The 19795-nt window shown below is 34.5% G+C and overlaps 1 protein-coding gene across 1 annotated transcript in view; it reads right to left on the bottom strand.

The window, feature by feature from the left end:
- Window positions 1-1522: 1522 nt before the first annotated feature.
- LOC106461654 (junctophilin-1-like) overlaps window positions 1523-19795 on the bottom strand; it is a 63626-nt gene continuing 45353 nt past the window's right edge. The window contains exons 5-6 of the mRNA XM_013921499.2: window positions 8912-9786; window positions 1523-3797 (exon numbers count right to left, since the gene is read on the bottom strand). Coding sequence (XP_013776953.1) covers window positions 3711-3797; window positions 8912-9786 — 962 coding nt within the window. The 3' untranslated portion in view covers window positions 1523-3710. The remainder of the gene's footprint in view (window positions 3798-8911; window positions 9787-19795) is intronic.

Here is a 19795-nt window from a genome sequence, read left to right as displayed (position 1 = left end):
TGACTTGTTATGATGAAGGGGAGGTAAAAAACGTTTCATGACAATAAAAAGTATTTTGTAACGCCTTCTTATGATGATGAAGACAAACGAACGCCGATTTTATTGGTTTGATTTAAAGTATTCTGCAACTATGTCTTATGATGTCTTGTTTAAAGAAAGTATTCTGTGAATATGTTCTATTATATCTTACTTACATAAAGTATACTGCCACCATGTCTTATTTATGGAAGGTGACTTTTGAATTTGGTTTTGGTAACGATAAAAAAAAATTGCCAATATATTCATATAATATTCAAGTAAAGTATGCAGTGTCTTATTCGTTCTGTAGCTTCTTTTGGCGCCTTTTTTTGTAATTTATAAGTGTCCGATAATTTACTGGTATTGTTGTGACGAATACAGAAAAATTCGAAAAGTGTCCTGTAACTTTTTTTTCTAGCGTTGGGAGGATATAGATACTTATGTCTCCACAGAGAGACATACTGTTTTTCTATTGTTTCTTCTTCTTCAAAACATTTTTCAATCGACCGCCATTCCTTCATTTGTTGGCGGATTGACTTGAAACTTGGTAAGGTTATACCTCGATCTAATACACCCAGACACCTTTTTAATTTTTTCTTTTAGGCCTTTTTAAGGATTTTATGAGGTCAAAGGTGAAACAACACCAAAAAAAGTATATTTTGGGCTTCTGTGTGGTCGTGTTTACAGCAATTAAGATGAAAGTTGGCACACATATAAATTTTTAAGCGTCCAACACACTGACATACAAAAAAGTTGTTCAGTCTTTTGAGGGGAGTCAGAGCTCACAAAAAATCACAATTTTGTGGTTATTGGTCCATTACTCGACTGTATTTCGACCAATTTACAAACATACTTTTCTACAGGTCCCAAACACTGACAAACAAAAATGGTGGACTTGTCCATTTTTAGTAATTATATGGGGTCAAGATGACATAAAAACATAATTTTATGGTTTTATGACAATTACTCCGCCGCATTTTGATCAATTAACATGGGATTTGGCACAAAGATATTTATTTACAGGTCCCAAACAGAGATACAGACAATTTTGGGATTTTTGTCCGTTTCTCAATTTTTCAGTTTGGAGTTTTCGTGAACTATTCACATGTATGTAAAACAACTTACAATACATCTTCTTTCAGGTCCCAAGCAGTGATATTGACAATTTTTGATTTTTCTGGTGTCAAAATTTGCCATGTTGGGATTGCGTGGCGGAAACATATTGCATTCGCTCGCGAATGTTGGCCTCTTTAATTGTCAATGATTTTGTGGAAAGTGTATCAGGACTTGGTTATAATGGTATTAGGAGAGAAGTGCGCTGATATTTATTACTTTTTACGATTATATCTCTAAGAAGAGATGTAAAATATAAACTATGAATGTGGTGATAGAAAATTATTTACACTAAGGTTAAAACGTAATCATTTCTTTCCTAACTAATCTTCGAAGCTTGACTGCTCGTCGTCGTGATGCGTTCAAATGTAGCAAATAAAATCACTTAAAATAATATAGAAACGAGTTTTATTAGCTATATCATCCTACAATGCAGAACAGAAACGAAAAAAAACAAACTAGTAACTATCATTTTGTAGGTCAGTTTATCCATATTTGTCTATAATACCATTAATACGTCATTTGATCTACATTGCCTTTTTCACTTTGTAAATTTTATTAAAATATCGAAGTTTTATGGTTATGTTTACAAATATGTAAATATGTTGTTTATCGATGACATAATACGATAATTGGTTAATTACATTAGCTTTGCTCTAACAATATAAATAATATTCGAAATAACGTAATTCTTTGTAAATAAATTTAAAAAGGGAAAAAATCATTTTCTTTTCGCTTTATGGATGGATGTATGAATGAATAAATAGCTTTAAAACCAGTTTACAATATTTGTGACCCTTTCTGTCAAGTTGCCAAAAAAGGCTCCATAATCCTTCTCTGATTGGAACTCATTAGATGGCGTCTTTCTGAAAAAGCTTGTTTTGATCTATTCATACAAAACAAAGCAAAAAGAAACAGCAGTAACAACAAAAACATATATTTACTATGATAAAAACCAAGTTCTTCTTTCACACTGTGCTTTTTGAGTACGATACACCGTTTATGAATAAAAAAATGCTTTTTTAATGCCGTAGGTAAATTTTAGTTTAAACATGTTATAGAATTGTTTTCTTTTATATTTAGAAATGTGAGTTATTTGAGAACTTAAAATTTGAAATTAGTGAATAATAAAGTACAATAAATAACTTGAATTACAAAGTATAAAACCTAAGCTGTGGTATATCTCTGCATGACTGGTCCATGAACATTCCTCAGGACTTCTTAATTATACAGTATAAATAAGCCTAGAAAATTATTCCCAGGGTCGAACCTGACAAGATGGAGAAAGGTGGTTAGTTCTTGTGACACCTACCCTTTCAACACACGTTGAAGAAACTTTCTCAGTCCGATCACAGACATTAATGGACTAGAGATGCATTACGTATAATCGAGTCAGAGTGTATGGAGCCACGTGGTTGTAACTCTTGATAAGCAAGCACTCTGTGTCAATGAACCCTTTGAACCTGGGCATGTGGATTAGCTAATGTAGAGTCTGAAGCCGAGAACGTTCTATTGGGTTTACTTTCTACAACAACAAAAACAAACAAACAAATAACTATTTTATGACCAGTCTACCCATTTTCTGTAAAGCTGACTAACACTTGACTAGACGAAGGCTTATCTGACTTATGAATCAATTACTGAGCTCCGGCCATCATGATCATAGTCCATCGTTTCTCGCGATTGGTTTTAAAGTCTTCTAAAGAGAGTAAAATCAGGTCCTCACACCACTGTCTAAGGAGGTAGGATTTGAAGTCTAAGTTTCAAACTAACATACCACATTCTTTATATATATTGACAGGGCTTAGCCAGGGGCTTGTAAACGTTGTTCCACATTCATCTTAACTTTAAGGCTTAACACGGACATTTTAATCCCATAGGGAGGTGTGGTATGACACACAGAGACTCGAAAACCACATTCTACATTAATAAGGAATTACAACTTAACACAGTTATCTGTAAACAACTTTCGATAATCGGCTTAACTCACAGCCTTGTATACCATAGTTCATATTCACTGATGGCAATGCACTTCAACCTATACATCTGTATACAACTAAGTTCTAAGTGGAAACTACGTCTTATCCCACAAACTTGTAAATACTCAAACCAATCTGGCTTCACACATCCACATTCAATAGGTGTTAAACACGGCTATCCATTAAAAATCATAAATCTTATAATAAAACTGTGTAATTTTCGTCTTTTTCTTTCCTTCAGTTTTCTGTACATCTTTCGTTAAAACTGTAATTTCCTTCTTTTCTTCTTTCCTATATGTCTTTGATCAAACTGTGTAATTTCTGCTTCTTTTTTTTCTAGGTCTTCTATCGTTTATAATAGAATCTAACAATCAGATGTGGTCTATGTGTCTTATTTCAAACAGTTTAGTTCGTCCAACACCACAGGGCAAATATCTTTGTTCCAAAATCATACACAGTTTGCATGAGGTCACAAAATCGACAACTTTGCGAGGAAAAGTAGATCTCCAACTTGACACTTTCTACAGGACAGTAAAGGCTTTCCAGGAGATGCCAAAGTGGCACTCTCAAAAGTGGCCAAGCTGACACTCATGTTGGAGGTTAGGTCAAAAGTTTGAAGAACATAATTGCCAAACTAATGTTGATGAAAAGGACGATCATGACGAGTTGTTGACGCGACAACCAATCCTACAGAGAGAGAGAAAAAATAGCTTTGTAATTATCGTGCATGTCAAGACAAATTTACTACTTTAATATATTGATAACTCTGCCACAAAATCTTATGATGAATTGAGATAGTTATATATTTTTCAGTTTCTCATTCTGCTAATTTGGTAAATACGACTTTCAGCTAGATGATGTTAATTTAGAGACATTTGTGTTTCATGTCATTGTATTTAGATTTTTATCTAATTAATGAATTTAATTTTCAGTAATTTATTTAAGATTATAAAATTGAAATTATGTCACTTTTGATTCAGAGAAATTTGTGTTTTATGTCAATATATTTAGATTTTTATTTTGTTAATTATTTTAATTTTCGGTAGTTTATTTTAAGATTACAAAATTGAAACTTATATACCTTTGCTATTGATGCTTACTATTAATTACTTTGAAGATTTGGTAAACTGAGAAGCAGTCGAGTGATACAGAAAAAGCACCATTCATTTTTAAACCTGAATAAAATAGAAAACTTTCAAGTCGTGTCTTTCTTATTCATTTATCATCGCTTTGGCTGTCTTTTAAACTTTTTGGTGTATATATGTCTGAAGCAGTCAAGAATGTTCTACAAATGTATTATATACTGATGATTAAGATCTAGAGTTGATTGTCTGAATCAACTAAAAAACTTATCTTACTAATATAGCCTGGCATGGCTTGGGGGGTTAGGGCGCTCGGTTCGTAATCTGAGGTCGCAGGTTCGAATCCCCGTCACCGAACACGCTCGCACTTTCAGCCGTGAGGGCATTATAACGTGACGGCCAATCCAACTACTCGTTGCCTAGTTGCAGTCTCTCTAGTCTATCGCTGCTAAATTAGGAACGGCTAGTGCAGATAGCCCTCTAGTAGGTTTGCTCGAAATCCCCCCCCCCCAAAAAATTAATATAGTAAAAGAGGCGAGTAGCGATAAGAGACTGAATCTAACTACACCCATTATTTCAAGGTACGCTCATTCCCTGTCAGAGTATAAGCGAGGTTTGGTTTGGTTATTGTTGAGTTACACAATGGGTTATCCGTGCTTTGCCCACCACGGGTATGAAAACCCCATTGTTAATATCGTAAGCCTGCTGACTCACCGCTGAGCCACTGGGAGACATATATAAACGAGATGTAACAATGTAGGAGTTAAATGAGTTCGTATTAAAAGGTTTCTAGAGTTCATTTTGCAGCTAATAATAATTGAGAATAAATGTTAAGTTATCAAGTGATAAACGCCAGCTTTTTGGATCGTGTTTATATCTTGGAAGCCGTCCAAGCAAAGAGCATAGGAACCGTTAGATGGCACCAGAGTGACTAAATTATCGCCGTTATCGTAACTTAGAGTATACGCAATCGTTGAATAACCTAACTAGTACACTAAGAATTCTCTAGTGGTTGCAGATACTAGGACGAATTGGATGATGTGCCATATTTACTCGTACATAAACGCTGTGGAAATAAAATTGTTTGTAGAAATAAAAATCTAGTCTTCCCAGCATTTTCAATAGTGAATCAAAGCTGCACCTCTTAACCGATGGCGGTGCTATAACGAGAAAGAAGACTCATTGTGCGTGCTGGCACAAGGCTTAACGGATGGACTAATTTGGCCAAGATATGCACGTGTTGGGGATCGTATTGCTGGCACAAGGACTATCTCGTGTTCAAGATATCAGGCTGATGAACATGTGTGTAGTAAACGCTCTCTGTAGCTTTGGGTAACGTTGTACCGTAGAACCGAGCCGAAAGAGCTTCTAAATCAATACTGCTACACACAATGACGTAGAGCACAAATACATCCAAGCGCTCTTCCATTGCACTAGCTATCATTACCAGCATCAGTGGAGCTTGAGGTTTCTACGTACTGCTTGGAAGATGTGTAATATTAGAAAGAACAATTTGAGATATGGAGTAAAATAACTCAAAGAGCAACATCAGATATAAAAGCAAGAATCTATCAAAAATGCTTAAGAAAAAAGTATTCTTTCGAACAAAAGCGAAAATGTTATAGCATGATTAAGACACTCGATCGTAATGATATAACTTTAAATATTAGCTCTGAAAGATAAGAAATGAAGCTGTAAAAAATGCAATTTGAAATATTAGCTGAAAGATCCATCATGAAAGTATAAGCTTTAAACACAAAAGAGCGTGTAAAAGACCACATCAGATGTAATAGTATAAGTGATTTTACAGGTGGCTATACTCGATGAATAGCTATATTGGTCTCATTGCGTGGGTGAACATATTTAAGATAACAAGAGAATATTTTGATTGTGTTGCTGGTTGTGCTGAAGAGATGATTGATTTATTTCACATATATAATTAATTACAACAAGAAAATGTCTACATTTTGATTGTTTAACTCATTACAATGATGACGTATAACTAAGCTATTTTAATTGTGCAGCTAATTATAGTGAAGAAATAATCAGTAATTTCTCCAGTATAATCAATTATCTTTACAACCGGAAAATATTTTAAACTTGTCTTCTTTAAAATCTGTAGCACAAATACAAAGATCTCGTTCTGTCTCCACTTATAATCCCCTACACAATCAGAACAGTTTAGTTATTTCATCTAGACAATCAGAACAAACTAGTTTATCTTCAGCGTAAGTAGACACATAAACAGAACAATAACGTTATTATTCCACATCATCTGGACAATCAGAACAACTTATAATTATCACGTACACAATCGAGACAATCTACCTATTTTCTCACATCATCTAGACAATCGGGATAATGTAGATTTATCTAGCCTAATCACACAATCAGAACAATATTACTATTTTTCCAGTGTCGTAAATCCAGTATCATTTAGATCATCAGAAAGATTACAGTATTAATCCAGTGTAATCAGAATATTTTAGTTATTTTTACAGTATCATATAGATAGATGTAATAATATAATGTGATTGTCTCTTTATTGGCTTTCCCACATAAAACGGTTAATCTTATTCCATAATATCTGAGCTTTTTTCTACATAATAAGTACTTGTGCTTGAAAAAATTATATAATTTAGTTAAGTAATTGTATAATATAATAGGTTGTCAACTTTGAATTATTTTGTGTGTAAAATGCTGTTTAAAAAGAAAACATTAGAAAATACTTTTTTCGTCTTAGAGCTCCTGTTATTTAGTGTGCCTAAAATTATATAGATGTATTCAATAGTTATCTATTCAATAAAACTATAATTAGTGTGTCTGTTTTATTTTAATAATGGCATAGTCTCTTGCATACAAAGAAAGTAACTGTTAAAAAATAAAAAAAGACAGAAATAAAATTGGATTTTTTAATAATATTATTAATACTAAAGTTCCATTTGATATATTCAATTAGTTTTGACTTGTTTTATTTATATTTGTTATTTATCTTTACTTACTGAAGCAGTTATGAAGCCATTTATATCGCATAAAACACTGATGAACAGTAAAAGCGTTGACCAGTAGAAACACAATTTGCACTCATAGCCTAAGCCTACACTAATATAGACGATATTTTTCCAATTATACATTTGATCAAGATCAATTTATCTTTATTAATTATTATTTGTTTTCAATAATTGAGGAGTTCTTTCACTTATACGTATGTGTTGTTTGAGTAATAAATAAAAAAAAAGCTTTCCAGTCATCTGAATAATTTGCCGTCGCAGAACCCAGTTCACCATATTCACTAACCCTTAATATCCTTAATTTATGTCTTTTCATATAAGAATATTCCTGTAGTTTTAAAACAGACATAATGTAACACAAAATATTATCAAAACAAACTATAGAAAAATCCCAGGCTTATGGCTTTTATCTAAGTACGTATTCAAACTTGACGTAGATAGACAATAATCTTTTTTGTCCAAAAATCTTTTATTGTTAGTTCTATATTGTTTGAAGGTTAAGATTTATTAGTCTGCTGTCCAACCTTGGCTAACCAAATAAGTGGTAAATTATATACTTGGGGAGAATCATAGTTCTCTACAACTTGAAAAGCTAGGAAATGACCTAAGCAGTCTCAGAATCGTAGAGAGAGTACAGGATAATAAATAAAAAAGGCGATATTTGATGAGTTGGGTCCCCCCCTCTCCGGTGGGTCAGTGATAAGTTTACGGTTTTAGAACGGAAAAATCAGGGGTTATATTCCCAGCAGTGTACACAGCAGATAGCCCAATGTGGCTTGGCACTGTAAAGCAAACACACAAACACAAATTGATGAGTTGGAAACTTAAACTTTTAACAAGATTTCGTAGAGTTCATTAAACAGTTGTAGATAATTACAAACCAAAACCGGCGCCAGGTTTTCTGCGGGTCTCATCCGGAGACTTATAATAGGGTCCCTTAAATCTTAGATCAGTTTTATAAGAAATATAAAATGGACACTCAATTGAAAAAACGTACATGACTTACTAAAAAATAACAGTTCTATAATACATTACAAATACGAGTACTGAGAGATGTGATTGAGGACTCTTTGTACCCCTCTCCTACCTCAGCGCCGGTACTGACATAAACAGAGACAAATGAAATTATATCGCAGCCAACTCCATTTTTTTATATATAAAAAGTGATGATAAAGAATTGGCTCTAATAATTCGGATATTCTTTCATCAAAGTGAAACAATTTCATCATATATTGAAAACAAAAAAACAAAAGAAAGACAACTGAGTTTTGGATAAAAACCCTATAACCCGAGTGCTTCGTAAGGTAGACCTTTTTTTTCTTCAGGGGCAAACTGAATAAGAAAGGTCCACCTTTCGAGAGCGCTCGGGTTATAGGGTTTTTATTCATTTCTATCAAGACTGCTTGAACCACGTGTTTTTCTAACATCATGAACTGAGCTTTGGAAATGTTTAGCATTCTGTTCTCTGTTATTATTACATATACATTCTGCATTATAGAATATACATTTGCTCCCTTTTGGCACTAGAGTGTGTGTGTGTATATATGAATAGCTATACACAATCACAGAGATTATGAAAACTAAATACAAAACCGAAAGCTAAAGTGTAGGTTTCACTGAAGGCATATTTTGCATTAGGAACGCCATCTGGATTTCATATGCTGTTTGATATAACTTTGAGACAGTGTTTTAAAGGTAAAATGCTTACCCTAAAATCAGGATTAAACAAGTATAAGAGAGGATTTGCTCGGAGCCTCTCAGCTTCTTCATGGCTTCTACGGATTTCCTCGCGTCGTTGAGAGCTCAGCTCGGCCACCTCCTCCCTGGACATAACATAGGTCTTTTCAACGAGAGACTCGACATTAGGCAGGCTTTTCTTCCGTTTGAGAGGTCCAGTATGATTCGGTTGTAGCTGGCCTTCCTCTCCATCACCTTCCGCAAGAAATGCTTCTGCTTGGAAGTTTTCAGCATACAGGTTTGGTAGAGTCGAGCGGCGGGGCACACGACCTGGAGACTGTTCCTCACCGTCCATTGTCTCAGACACTCCTGAGTCAGGGGTACAGTCCTGGCGCTGGCGAAGAGGGGCGAGGATTATGGTGGGAGGATTGGTTGTTTTACGGGAATGCTTAGCTCGAGATCGAGAATTGCTGGGATTGGACCGATATTGATCAAAATGTTCGGCGAGGGCGTTTTGGAAGGTATAACTTCTTTCACTATCCGGTGGGTTGGGTTCTCTAGCCCGGCGGAATGACCCCTGAGGAGAGCAATTTAGTGGTTCACCTCTCGAGGGGTCAAGGAAACTAGAAGGTTTCCGTCCCCCTTGGTAAAGCTCTGGTGCTGGGGTTGGAGCTCGAGATCCTTGAGGTGTTCTGGCACTAAAGTCATCGATGTTAAGAGTCAACCCCTCGACAGCGGGACTTTCTACATCTTTTTGGATCCCAGGATTATCCGAGATGTTATCACGTGAGGCACTTACTGACGGAGAGTAAAGAGATCTGGACCTCTGGGGTGTATCCTGATGAGGGTTTCCAGATACTCGGAGCTTGCTGACCTCAGGAAGATTTGTCCTTAACAGGTGAAATCCTGAAAACAAATAGGAATTATTTAAATGATATTCCAACCAAACTAATTATACCTTATATTTTATCTTAAAATAAATTCTGAAAATTTTGAATGTGTGTCCATTCAGCTTAAACTCCTCTTGGAGATTTTATAAAAGGAATTTTGCCTGGTTTTATAAATTAATATTAGATAACGGTAATATTATACATAAGCAAGGAAAAACACTCATACGTCCAAAATATACGCATATTGTACCACATCATCATGCAAACTGCTTCTTTATATAATCTTTTATGATATCAAATGGTAATGTTGAATTGTCTCATTATTAAATTATTCACATTTTAGATTACTTACTGAGCATATATTGTTTAAAATATTTTAAGACTGGTCTTATTTGCTATGATAAAACAATGGTGCATGGAACACTGTTGGAATATGTGACACTCCAGTCCATATTTCGTTTTGTTATGTGTTTTGGGTGTGGAAACAACAATGTCGACAGCACTAATAGTAGATTTGACCGAACATTTAATTTCTTTGTCCGTGTTAAATCTGATGAGCAAAAAACTGAACCCTGAAACATTTCATTAGAGCACGTCGAAAGACTTGATGTATATAAGAAAAAACAAACAAACAACAACAAATAAAGACAAAAAACAAACAGGAAGCACGTGTTGCCACACAACTAAAATAAAAGGCAGACATACGATGTTACGGAGACATTTGTTATTGTGCTAAACCAAGAAAATTGAGACACACTAATGCTTATGTATCTCTTAGAAATTATAATAAAGTTCTGGGACACTTGTAACCATGCTAAATCAAGAAAAAAGTATTTTTGCATCAATGATTTGTTTGTTTGTTTGTTTTGGATTTCGCGCAAAGCTACACGAGGGCTATCTGCGCTAGCCGTCCCTAATTTAACAGTATAAGACTAGAGGGAAGGCAGCTAGTCATCACCACCCACCGCCAACTCTTGGGCTACTATTTTACCAACGAATAGTGGGATTGACCGTCACATTATAACGCCCCCACGACTGAAAGGGCGAGCATGTTTGTTGTGATGTGGATTCGAACCCGCGACCCACAGACTGCGAGTCGAGCGCCCTAACCACATTGATGCCGGGCCTGCATCAATGAGAATTCATACGAAATTTTGGGAAATCTTGTCACCATTCTGCACCAAGAAAATGCAGACAAACTGAAACAATGGTCTAATCACACTGCACAAAACAACTGAAATATGGTTGTATTTATAATATGTATTCTAAGATAAGACAAAAATACTATTCTAAAATAATGCCAATTACATTCAATTCATTTTTGTGCAACTGGATTTTTTGAGCTATCACGTTATCTGAATTGCAAATGATTAGTAAATTAATCTTTACTCATAAATGAACATATGATAAAAGAGTTTTTTAAACGTTTACAGCTCATGAAGTTTCACCTCAGCATAAAGCGTGGTTACTACAAATAGCAAGAGCAGCCAGGTCTTGCATGTCTAAAACTCGAGTGTGAGCTGCTTCTCGAGAAGCTTCTACCCTTCGGTGGTGGCCCCATGGTAAGCTTTCGGCTTTAAACACTAAAATTCGGGGTTCGATTCTTGTAATGGATATATTACAAATACCCATTTGGCAAATTTGCGCTAAACAGAATAAAACTTTAGCATCTGGAGTCACTTGACAGGTTGCAAAACGTCTCCCAAAAGTATTCTATACACGTTCGATGGGATTGTAATCTAGGGAGCGTGTAGGTCACCTCATTTGGTCGAGTCACCTTCTTTCAGGAATGTGTCGAAGGGAATGAAGCACTCATTAAGCTAAAGTCAGGTGGAACTTCACTAGTGTTGGGTAGCAGTATAGTCGCGGGATACTGTCCCTTTGATATGTGGCAGGGTATAAACATCGGTACGTTTATTAATGCTTATTCATGACCATATTCCATCAGGGTGACATGTGTAACATGAGCTATATCTGATTCCATATTCCCTCCAAATAAGTGTATGTCTGTTATCTGGCTACAGCGTAAAGCGCGACTCTAATAAAAAGAAAGAATATCAATTCACATGTGTTTGGTTTGTTGGACAATGTTCTCCACTTCACTGCAAGCGAACTGTTTTGTATCTAACAATTTGTATATAATCACAGCGTCCAGTTGCGACTGTAAACATCTGATTCCATCTTAGAACAGGTACTCTAAAATACGTAATCCAGAATATCGACAATCAGTGGTCTTCTGGTTGTATTGTTCATATTCTATTAACGACACTTTGAGATACTCATATCCAATTCGCAAAAGCCTGTTATGATTGGCTGGCTTCCACTGGTCCAATGGCTCTCCACATAAGTGAAATATCCAAGTATTTTTCTTTGAAGTCTAGGCATATCTATGAACATATCTTGAGATCACTGTAAGTAGTATAAGCTGTATGTTCAATTATTTGCTTTTAATGTCATATGGCTATTTGTCACATGCTTGATTTGCATAACAATGGTGCTGAGAGGGTAGCCGATATTATTTTAGAACAGTTAATTTTACACTGTCATAGCTATAACATTACAAATTCCGACTTCCTTTTAATCTCTTTGGGCAGTTTAATATTTGGATATCAGAGGAAAATTTAATATTAGTTTAATTTCATAATGGTCTTGAAAATGTTTGTCATTACTTTAGTAAATAATTAAAGGAGCTATCTGTTTTGATAATAAAGTCCTTCAAACTGGTGAGAAATAATGTTTATGGTCATGAATAAAGGCGAACACATAGTCTTAGACATCCTATATATCGTACAGGTGAAGATAATGTGACCACTTGTCAAGCTCTTCTTGCGTATTTGGTATGTTCTGGTGGTTATGGTACTTGACTCGCAATCTGCTTGCCACAGGTTTGAATCCCGTCACCGAACATGTTCACCATTTCAGCCGTGGGGACATTATAATGTGATAATGCTTGGAGACGGCTTGAATGGGTAATGAAGAAAAACTTTAATATAAGTTTAACATAACAACAAATGTACAACGTTTCGACAAGGTTCTGTCATCATCAGGTAGAGACCTAATGGTATTTCTTTGGCTTGCTGACCTAAGCTATGCTGATGAGCTTTGAATAGGTGAAACCGCAGTCCACAGCAGAAGATACGGCCAATCAAGGAATGCATTAACCCTCTACGTCACACATTCTCTTTTCAATTTCACCTCTGGTGAAAAAGAAGATAAATCTTTAACATATATATATATATATACACAATCATAAAACTTGCATTGTATTCTAAAGTAAAATATACTGACGTCAGAACGACCTAAGAATTCCAAACATTTAAAGATTAATTTTAAATCAAGCAGTTCTGATGTTGGGGCAAATTGATATTCGAACTTTATTAAAAAACTTGAAAACGCGTGAAGCTAATAACAGAGTTACTTATAAGAAGACAACAAGTTTAAATAAGATTTTCAAAATAGACATTTGAAATGTGAGAGATTTTGAAATTCAAAATATTTATATCTTACTATAAAACAAGTGAATTTGAGGTCAGAGAGACTTGAAACTCAATTTATTTAAATATAACGTAAATGCTAATTATTTTCCGTCAGCATGACCTTAGAATACAATAGATCCAAAGTTGACTTTAATATAACAAATAGATCTTCACGTCAGGGAGACTTTGGAATCGAATATATGTATAAGAAGTTACTTGAAAATTAGTGAATTTGACGACTTTGGAGTCAAAACAATTCGCGACCTGATTTTAAAAGAAGTAACTCTGAGCCCAATAACACTTAAAACAAAACATGTGAAGTGCTGATTGGAGTTTTGTCCCATATTTGTTAGGCCTTGAAAAATTTCACGGATTTCCAGCTTAATACAGTATACAAACATAGTATTTATGATAACCTTTTAAATTTCACGAGTCAAGCTTATTTTATAAATTCTGATATTGAACTAAAGAGTTGTTCACCGGCAGATCAACGACAAGTTTATGGACTTAAACTCTAAATTCCGGGGTTCGATTCCTCGCGGTAGACAGAACACATATAGCCTATTGTATAGCTAAAAGTTAAAACAAAAAACTAAATAACTTGGACAATGGAATACAACAGAAGAAATATACATTGATTTATTTTATTCATATCTTTTTTTATACAATACAAGTTGTAAGTCTAATAAGAAAAAAAAAGCTATAAAAACGTGGCAAGAGTGAAAACATTGTTGGTAAAATATCAACAATGACTTTCTCTCCCTCTCTCTCCCTTTCTGTTAAATCATCAAATTGTGTTTGTAATTACAATAAAAACAATTAATTATTTCTTTAAAAGTTTCACTACATAATTGCATCTACTACTTGGGCACCATTAAATGTGAACTTAGCGAGCTTGATCTATTGATATATGTCTTCATAATGATCCATTTATTTTCTACACCTGTTTTAAATCACCAAAATCTCTTGTTGCTCCACAGTTACTTGAAGTAACTGATTAGCAAAGCGATATCAGCCAAAGACTTTACAAGTTTCAATAGGTTGAATGTGACCAAAATAATAAAAATCTAGAATTAAGCAGTGACAAACGAGCAAAGCAAAAATTACTGCTTTACATAATGGAAAGTACTTTCAAATAATTGTTTAAAAACGTGATGTTTCGAAGGGTGCAGTTCAAGTGTTTTGAAAGTTTAAAGACTACAAAATGAAGAAGAGTTACCTAAGAAAAACATCGAGACAGCAGGATAGTGTCGTTCAACAAATTTTAACATCAAGTCGATTCAAATATCGCCGTAAGTAAGAGAGACAATACAGGATAAGTACAGAGTTTGAAACAGTAATAGACTCTACCTGGAAAGTTGCAGCCATAAAGCTTAATAATGTTTTACGTGTGAACATAGTCACGCATTTTAGTCAGAAACAGTTGTAAGAACGAATAGAATAATGTGCTATGAACTGACAGAATAAAAGCTTGTTTTTTGTTTTTCTTTGGAGATTTTAGAAGAGCTTTGTTCGGACACGTGATCATAAGAAATTAAAGCAAAAATACGAGAAAAACCCCGAAGAATATCTATAACGATGTGGGTATACTTTCCTGCTTCAAGATGGGGAGTTATAGTCAAAACTGATGGTGCTATTAAAAAGGAGTAGCATTGCAACATCCGAATTAGTTGTACAATTCTTAATAAATGACATTTAATTGGCTTTAACTTAGAATTTCAACAAGATAATGATCCCAAAGATAATGCTCTACTGAATAATAAGTTTTGAAGGATGGAAACCTAGGGATGTAAAAGTCATAAAATGACCGCCCAAAATACAGATCCAAATGAATATTTGGCACCAATTGGAAAATAGCGTTGCAAAAGGAAAGTCTACTAATATACTATAATTTTGGAAAATTGCAAAAAATAGAAGGACATATTGATTAATAATCAGAAATGTACAGTTCATGTCTGGTTGTTTTGTAGTGTCAAGGTCAGAGGAAGACATACTAAGCACTGATTGTTTAAATTGTTATCCTCCAGAATGAACTTATGCGTAATATTGGAATACTAGCACAAATATAACACGAAGGCAAAACAATAATTGATTTTCCAAATTCATTTGCAAGCTTGAGTGTTGATAATTTGGATTTAATCTTATGACTGATACTGTACGTAATGGACTGACTAACATAATTATCCAAAAACGAAATATGAAATACTAAAAAATATAATTTCACATAATTTTAGCAGAAGGTTCAGAATTGTACAGCTTTTCAAAAACGCCTTAAAAGAGGAATGACTGAAGAACCATTACATCTGGACAGTACTCACCAACTGAGATGATTTCGTGGATTTTGAATAGAACGTTACAACTATTTCTAGTTCACGACAGTTGTCGAATATGTCGAAGTCTCAGATATTTTGAAGAGATTTGGAAAGTTCTTTTATGCTACCGATTAATTCTCATTGTGAACAGAGGTCAACTTCCTTCGCGACATCATAGCGTATTATATTGTTAAACAAATGGTAAAGTCTGTGTTGTATGATGATTTTCTTCGGGTTTCTCTATGACTTACCACCATAACGAAGTTATTAGTATGTCTGGATATTGTCTTTTCTGTTTCTTTAGAAGTACTGCCTGAAAGAAGAACTACTTACCTGGTGCGATAAGAACAAAAGTTTTTGATTTATTGATGATATTTTGGGAGTTTGGCCAGATGGACTTTACAAGCTGCATAAATTTCATGGTGTTTTTAGAGAACTTAACTTCATCAATAAAGTTTATTTCTTGACACAGCTGCAAGCATCAGCTTTTTGTTTCTATATAGACCTTGTCTCGTCCAGGGATTCAAATCCACACCAACTATACAACACTATCTTGCACACACATATAAGTAAATCACTCCGAGTTTTCCGTTAATTCTACAAATCCACACCAACTGTATACCACTAGCTGGTACACACAAACACATAAACCAACCAGTGTTTTCCATTAGTTCTTCAAATCCACATCAACTATACAACACTAACTGGCACACACAAATAAGTAAATCAACCCATGGTTTTCCGTTAGCTCTTCGAGTCCATACTAACTATACGACACTAAATGGCACACATAAACAAGTAAATCAACCCGTGTTTTACGTTAGTTCATCAAACCCACACTCATTGGCACACACAAACATATAAATCTTCCCGTGTTTCCATTAGTTCTTGAGAAAAATGGTGCAGATATATTACAGAACAGCGTTTTCTTAACGAAAAGATAACTCTTCTCCCGAAGACAAAGATTTCAGACACATGACAAACAGAAAACGAACATTGGATCAAACGTTAATGACACAACAGATTTGTTGTTTCATATATTCCATTTATTGGTAATATCGTAACAAATCTACTTGAAATAACAATCACGATATTAAACTTCTAACATCAAAGATTTCCAAATTGCGAAAACTAAGAATTCACTGAAAAATCCTTTCATGGATTTCATAACATATTGATGCTATAAATCATTGTAGATTTATAACAGTGAATAGAAGAACAGTATTTGTTCAAACTGAGATACGAGCTGATGTATATAAAGAACACAATAAAGATTCTTTGAAATGCAAGCTCAGAAAGTTTGAGTGCGGAAAAACTAAACCTATCAATCAATCGTGTTTTTTTTATGTTTTTTTTATTTTTTACTTATTTATAATATTTTGATAACCTTGCGGCTTTGATCTACTGTTAAATAATATTTTTGTTCTAGTTGCTTTTGGTAATATAACAGTTACGATTTTGTATTATTTTTATTTCAATATAACTACCTCACTTACTTATCATGCTTCTACGAATTAAAAGCTTATTGAAATTTGCTAATTATGTCACCATTTTGTTTCAACTGTATCATAAACAAATGGTTTTAAGCTAGGGTAGCTTTAGAAATTATTCTAAAACAAATGAAGCCAACTTCATTCAGAATTCAGAATCCAATACATTTAAAAATTACTTAAATCAGCTGGTTTAGCGTTAGAAGAACCGTGTACTCTAAATTAGTTAATCATAACTTCATAAACAAATGGTTCAGGAGTAAAGATTTATACCGCCAAAAATTGGAATTCGACATCCGTGGTGGGCTCAACGCACATAGCTCAGTATATACTTTTGTGCTTAAAATCAAACATACAAGTGAAGTTTATTTCATAAAAAGACTAAAAGTAATGTCAGAGCAATATTTTAAATCTGTTACATTTAAAAATTGGCTTTAAAACAAGTATTTTCGTGCCGAGAGAAGTTTTTCATCCGACATTTTTTTCACTTAAAAAATATTGTCTTAGTTAGCTTGCAAAAAATTTCCTTTAAGACCTTAGAACTAAAAATAAGAAAGACCTCCTAATAAAACACATTCAAGTTCAGAATGATCTCATGTAAAATAAATAAATTAGTCTTTTAGAAGAAACTAACTTAATACAAGGGTAACATTTGGATCAAGTATATAGAAACTGCTTATTTAAATACAACTCAAACAGACAGCGGAGTCGACGAATGAGAAATTTGGAATTCAGTTTATCTAAACACACGTTTTGAACGAGTAATATGGACGAATGAAAGACTTGGAATCCAGCTTATCTAAACACACCTTTCAGATAAGTACACTCGACGAAAGAGATTTTGGAATCCAACTTACCTAAACATACTATTTAAACAAGTACACTCCACGAATGAGAGACCTTGAAATCCAACTTGTCTAAACTGATATATTAATCCTGTACACTTGACGTAGAAGAGACCTTGGAATCCTGGTTGTTTAAATATAACCTCCTTAAAAGCTAGTGTAGCTGATGGATGAGAAACCTCGGAATCCAGTTTATCTAAACATACCTTTGAAACAAGTATACTAGACGAAGGAAGAACTTTGGAATCTAGGTGATTTAAGTATAACTTTAAAACGTGTACTCGACGAAAGAGTGGCCTAAATTTGGTGGGTAACTTTTAATTAAACATAACTTTAAAATATGAATATTCCAAGAGAGGGCGCTTAGAATCCAACATACACGTCTGAGTATAAAACAACTGAAACTAAGAACTTTTGAAATCACTATACCTCAACATGGCTTTGAAATATGGAGTTTTAAAATCAGAGAGACTTTGCAGTCCAACACATTATAAACCTAATCTTAATGTAAGTAAACTTAAGATCGGAATAAACACTGTAATATGTCCCATATTTTTTTCATGACTACACTATTTAATGTAATACTTCTACAACACTGTAATATGTCCCATATTTTTTCTTGACTACACTATTTAATGTCATACTTCTACAACACTGTAAGACGTCTCACAGTCTTGCATGCCTACACTAACTGAACACTTCCCTTCTACAACACTGTAGGACGTCTCACAGTCCTGCATGCCTACACTAACTGAACACTTCCCTTCTACAACACTGTAGGACGTCTCACAGTCCTGCATGCCTACACTAACTGAACACTTCCCTTCTACAACACTGTAGGACGTCTCACAGTCCTGCATGCCTTCACTTATTTAAGGCTCCTCACATCAGTGTAAGATTCAATGTAAACGCTCTTGCTTACACTACGCGAAAGCTACACCTTTTAGCCTTTCCAAACACACGAACGGCTCCATCTCATATCAATACAAGCTTATCTAAGCCTTTTCATAACTACACTAATCGAATGCTTCCCTGTCACCTCACTGTTACCTCTCCCATACATTGTAATGCTTTAATCAACGTAAGGCCTCTCTTTTAGACCCTGTAATATTTTCAAACAATTGGTGATGTCGAGTGAACGCCGGTAAAAAGCACTATTTGTTCCATAAGCCTTTTATTCTCTTATCACATTCTTGAGCCATAAAAAGGTACGTTTTTAATTGATGCTCAAATTCATCAAATATTTCCCTCATACGCCTCTCTCTCATTTGTTTGTAAGCCATGCTACACGTTACTATGTTTTGTTGGTTTCAAATGTTCCTGCAAAGCTACCCGAGCTAGCCGTCCCTTATTGTGAACTGTGTGGAGTATAATTTTCTGTTTCTTTCTGATAACGGGATACGAATCTTGGACCCTCAGACCCACAGCCAGGCACGTTAAAAACTAGGCAAAACCCGACTCGCTACAGTAGCCATAAGCCTTCTTAGATTTATCATTGATTCTTTAAATTACACTATTATGAAGACCGCTTGTATACTTCAAAACAATTTATTATTTGCCCATTCAATTATATAGATCAGTCTCATTTCAAATCAGTTAAAAACGCAAATGAAGGAAACAAAGTTCATTGATTTTACATTCGAAAGTAATAAATCTGTGGATTACGAAGGACGACCTGTGACGTACGCGCTACAGACGTTTCGGTCGGTGTAACCTGTTCTTAAAATTCTAAAACGTACGTTGAATATTTTTCGTCCAATTCAATTATAGTTCTTACACTTGATCGCACAACAGCAGACTCTTTGTACAAAATAGCCCTGAAAGATACTACGTTGGCTAGCTTAATGGTAAATCTATAGTCTTCATACACGTACCGAACGTCGTGAACAAAGATATAAAAAC

This window comes from Limulus polyphemus, unplaced genomic scaffold, assembly GCF_000517525.1.
Source record: "Limulus polyphemus unplaced genomic scaffold, Limulus_polyphemus-2.1.2 Scaffold1004, whole genome shotgun sequence".
Lineage (NCBI taxonomy): Eukaryota > Metazoa > Arthropoda > Merostomata > Xiphosura > Limulidae > Limulus > Limulus polyphemus.
The sequence above is the reverse complement of the archived record's forward strand: the minus strand, read 5'-3'. Positions and strand labels throughout refer to the sequence as shown.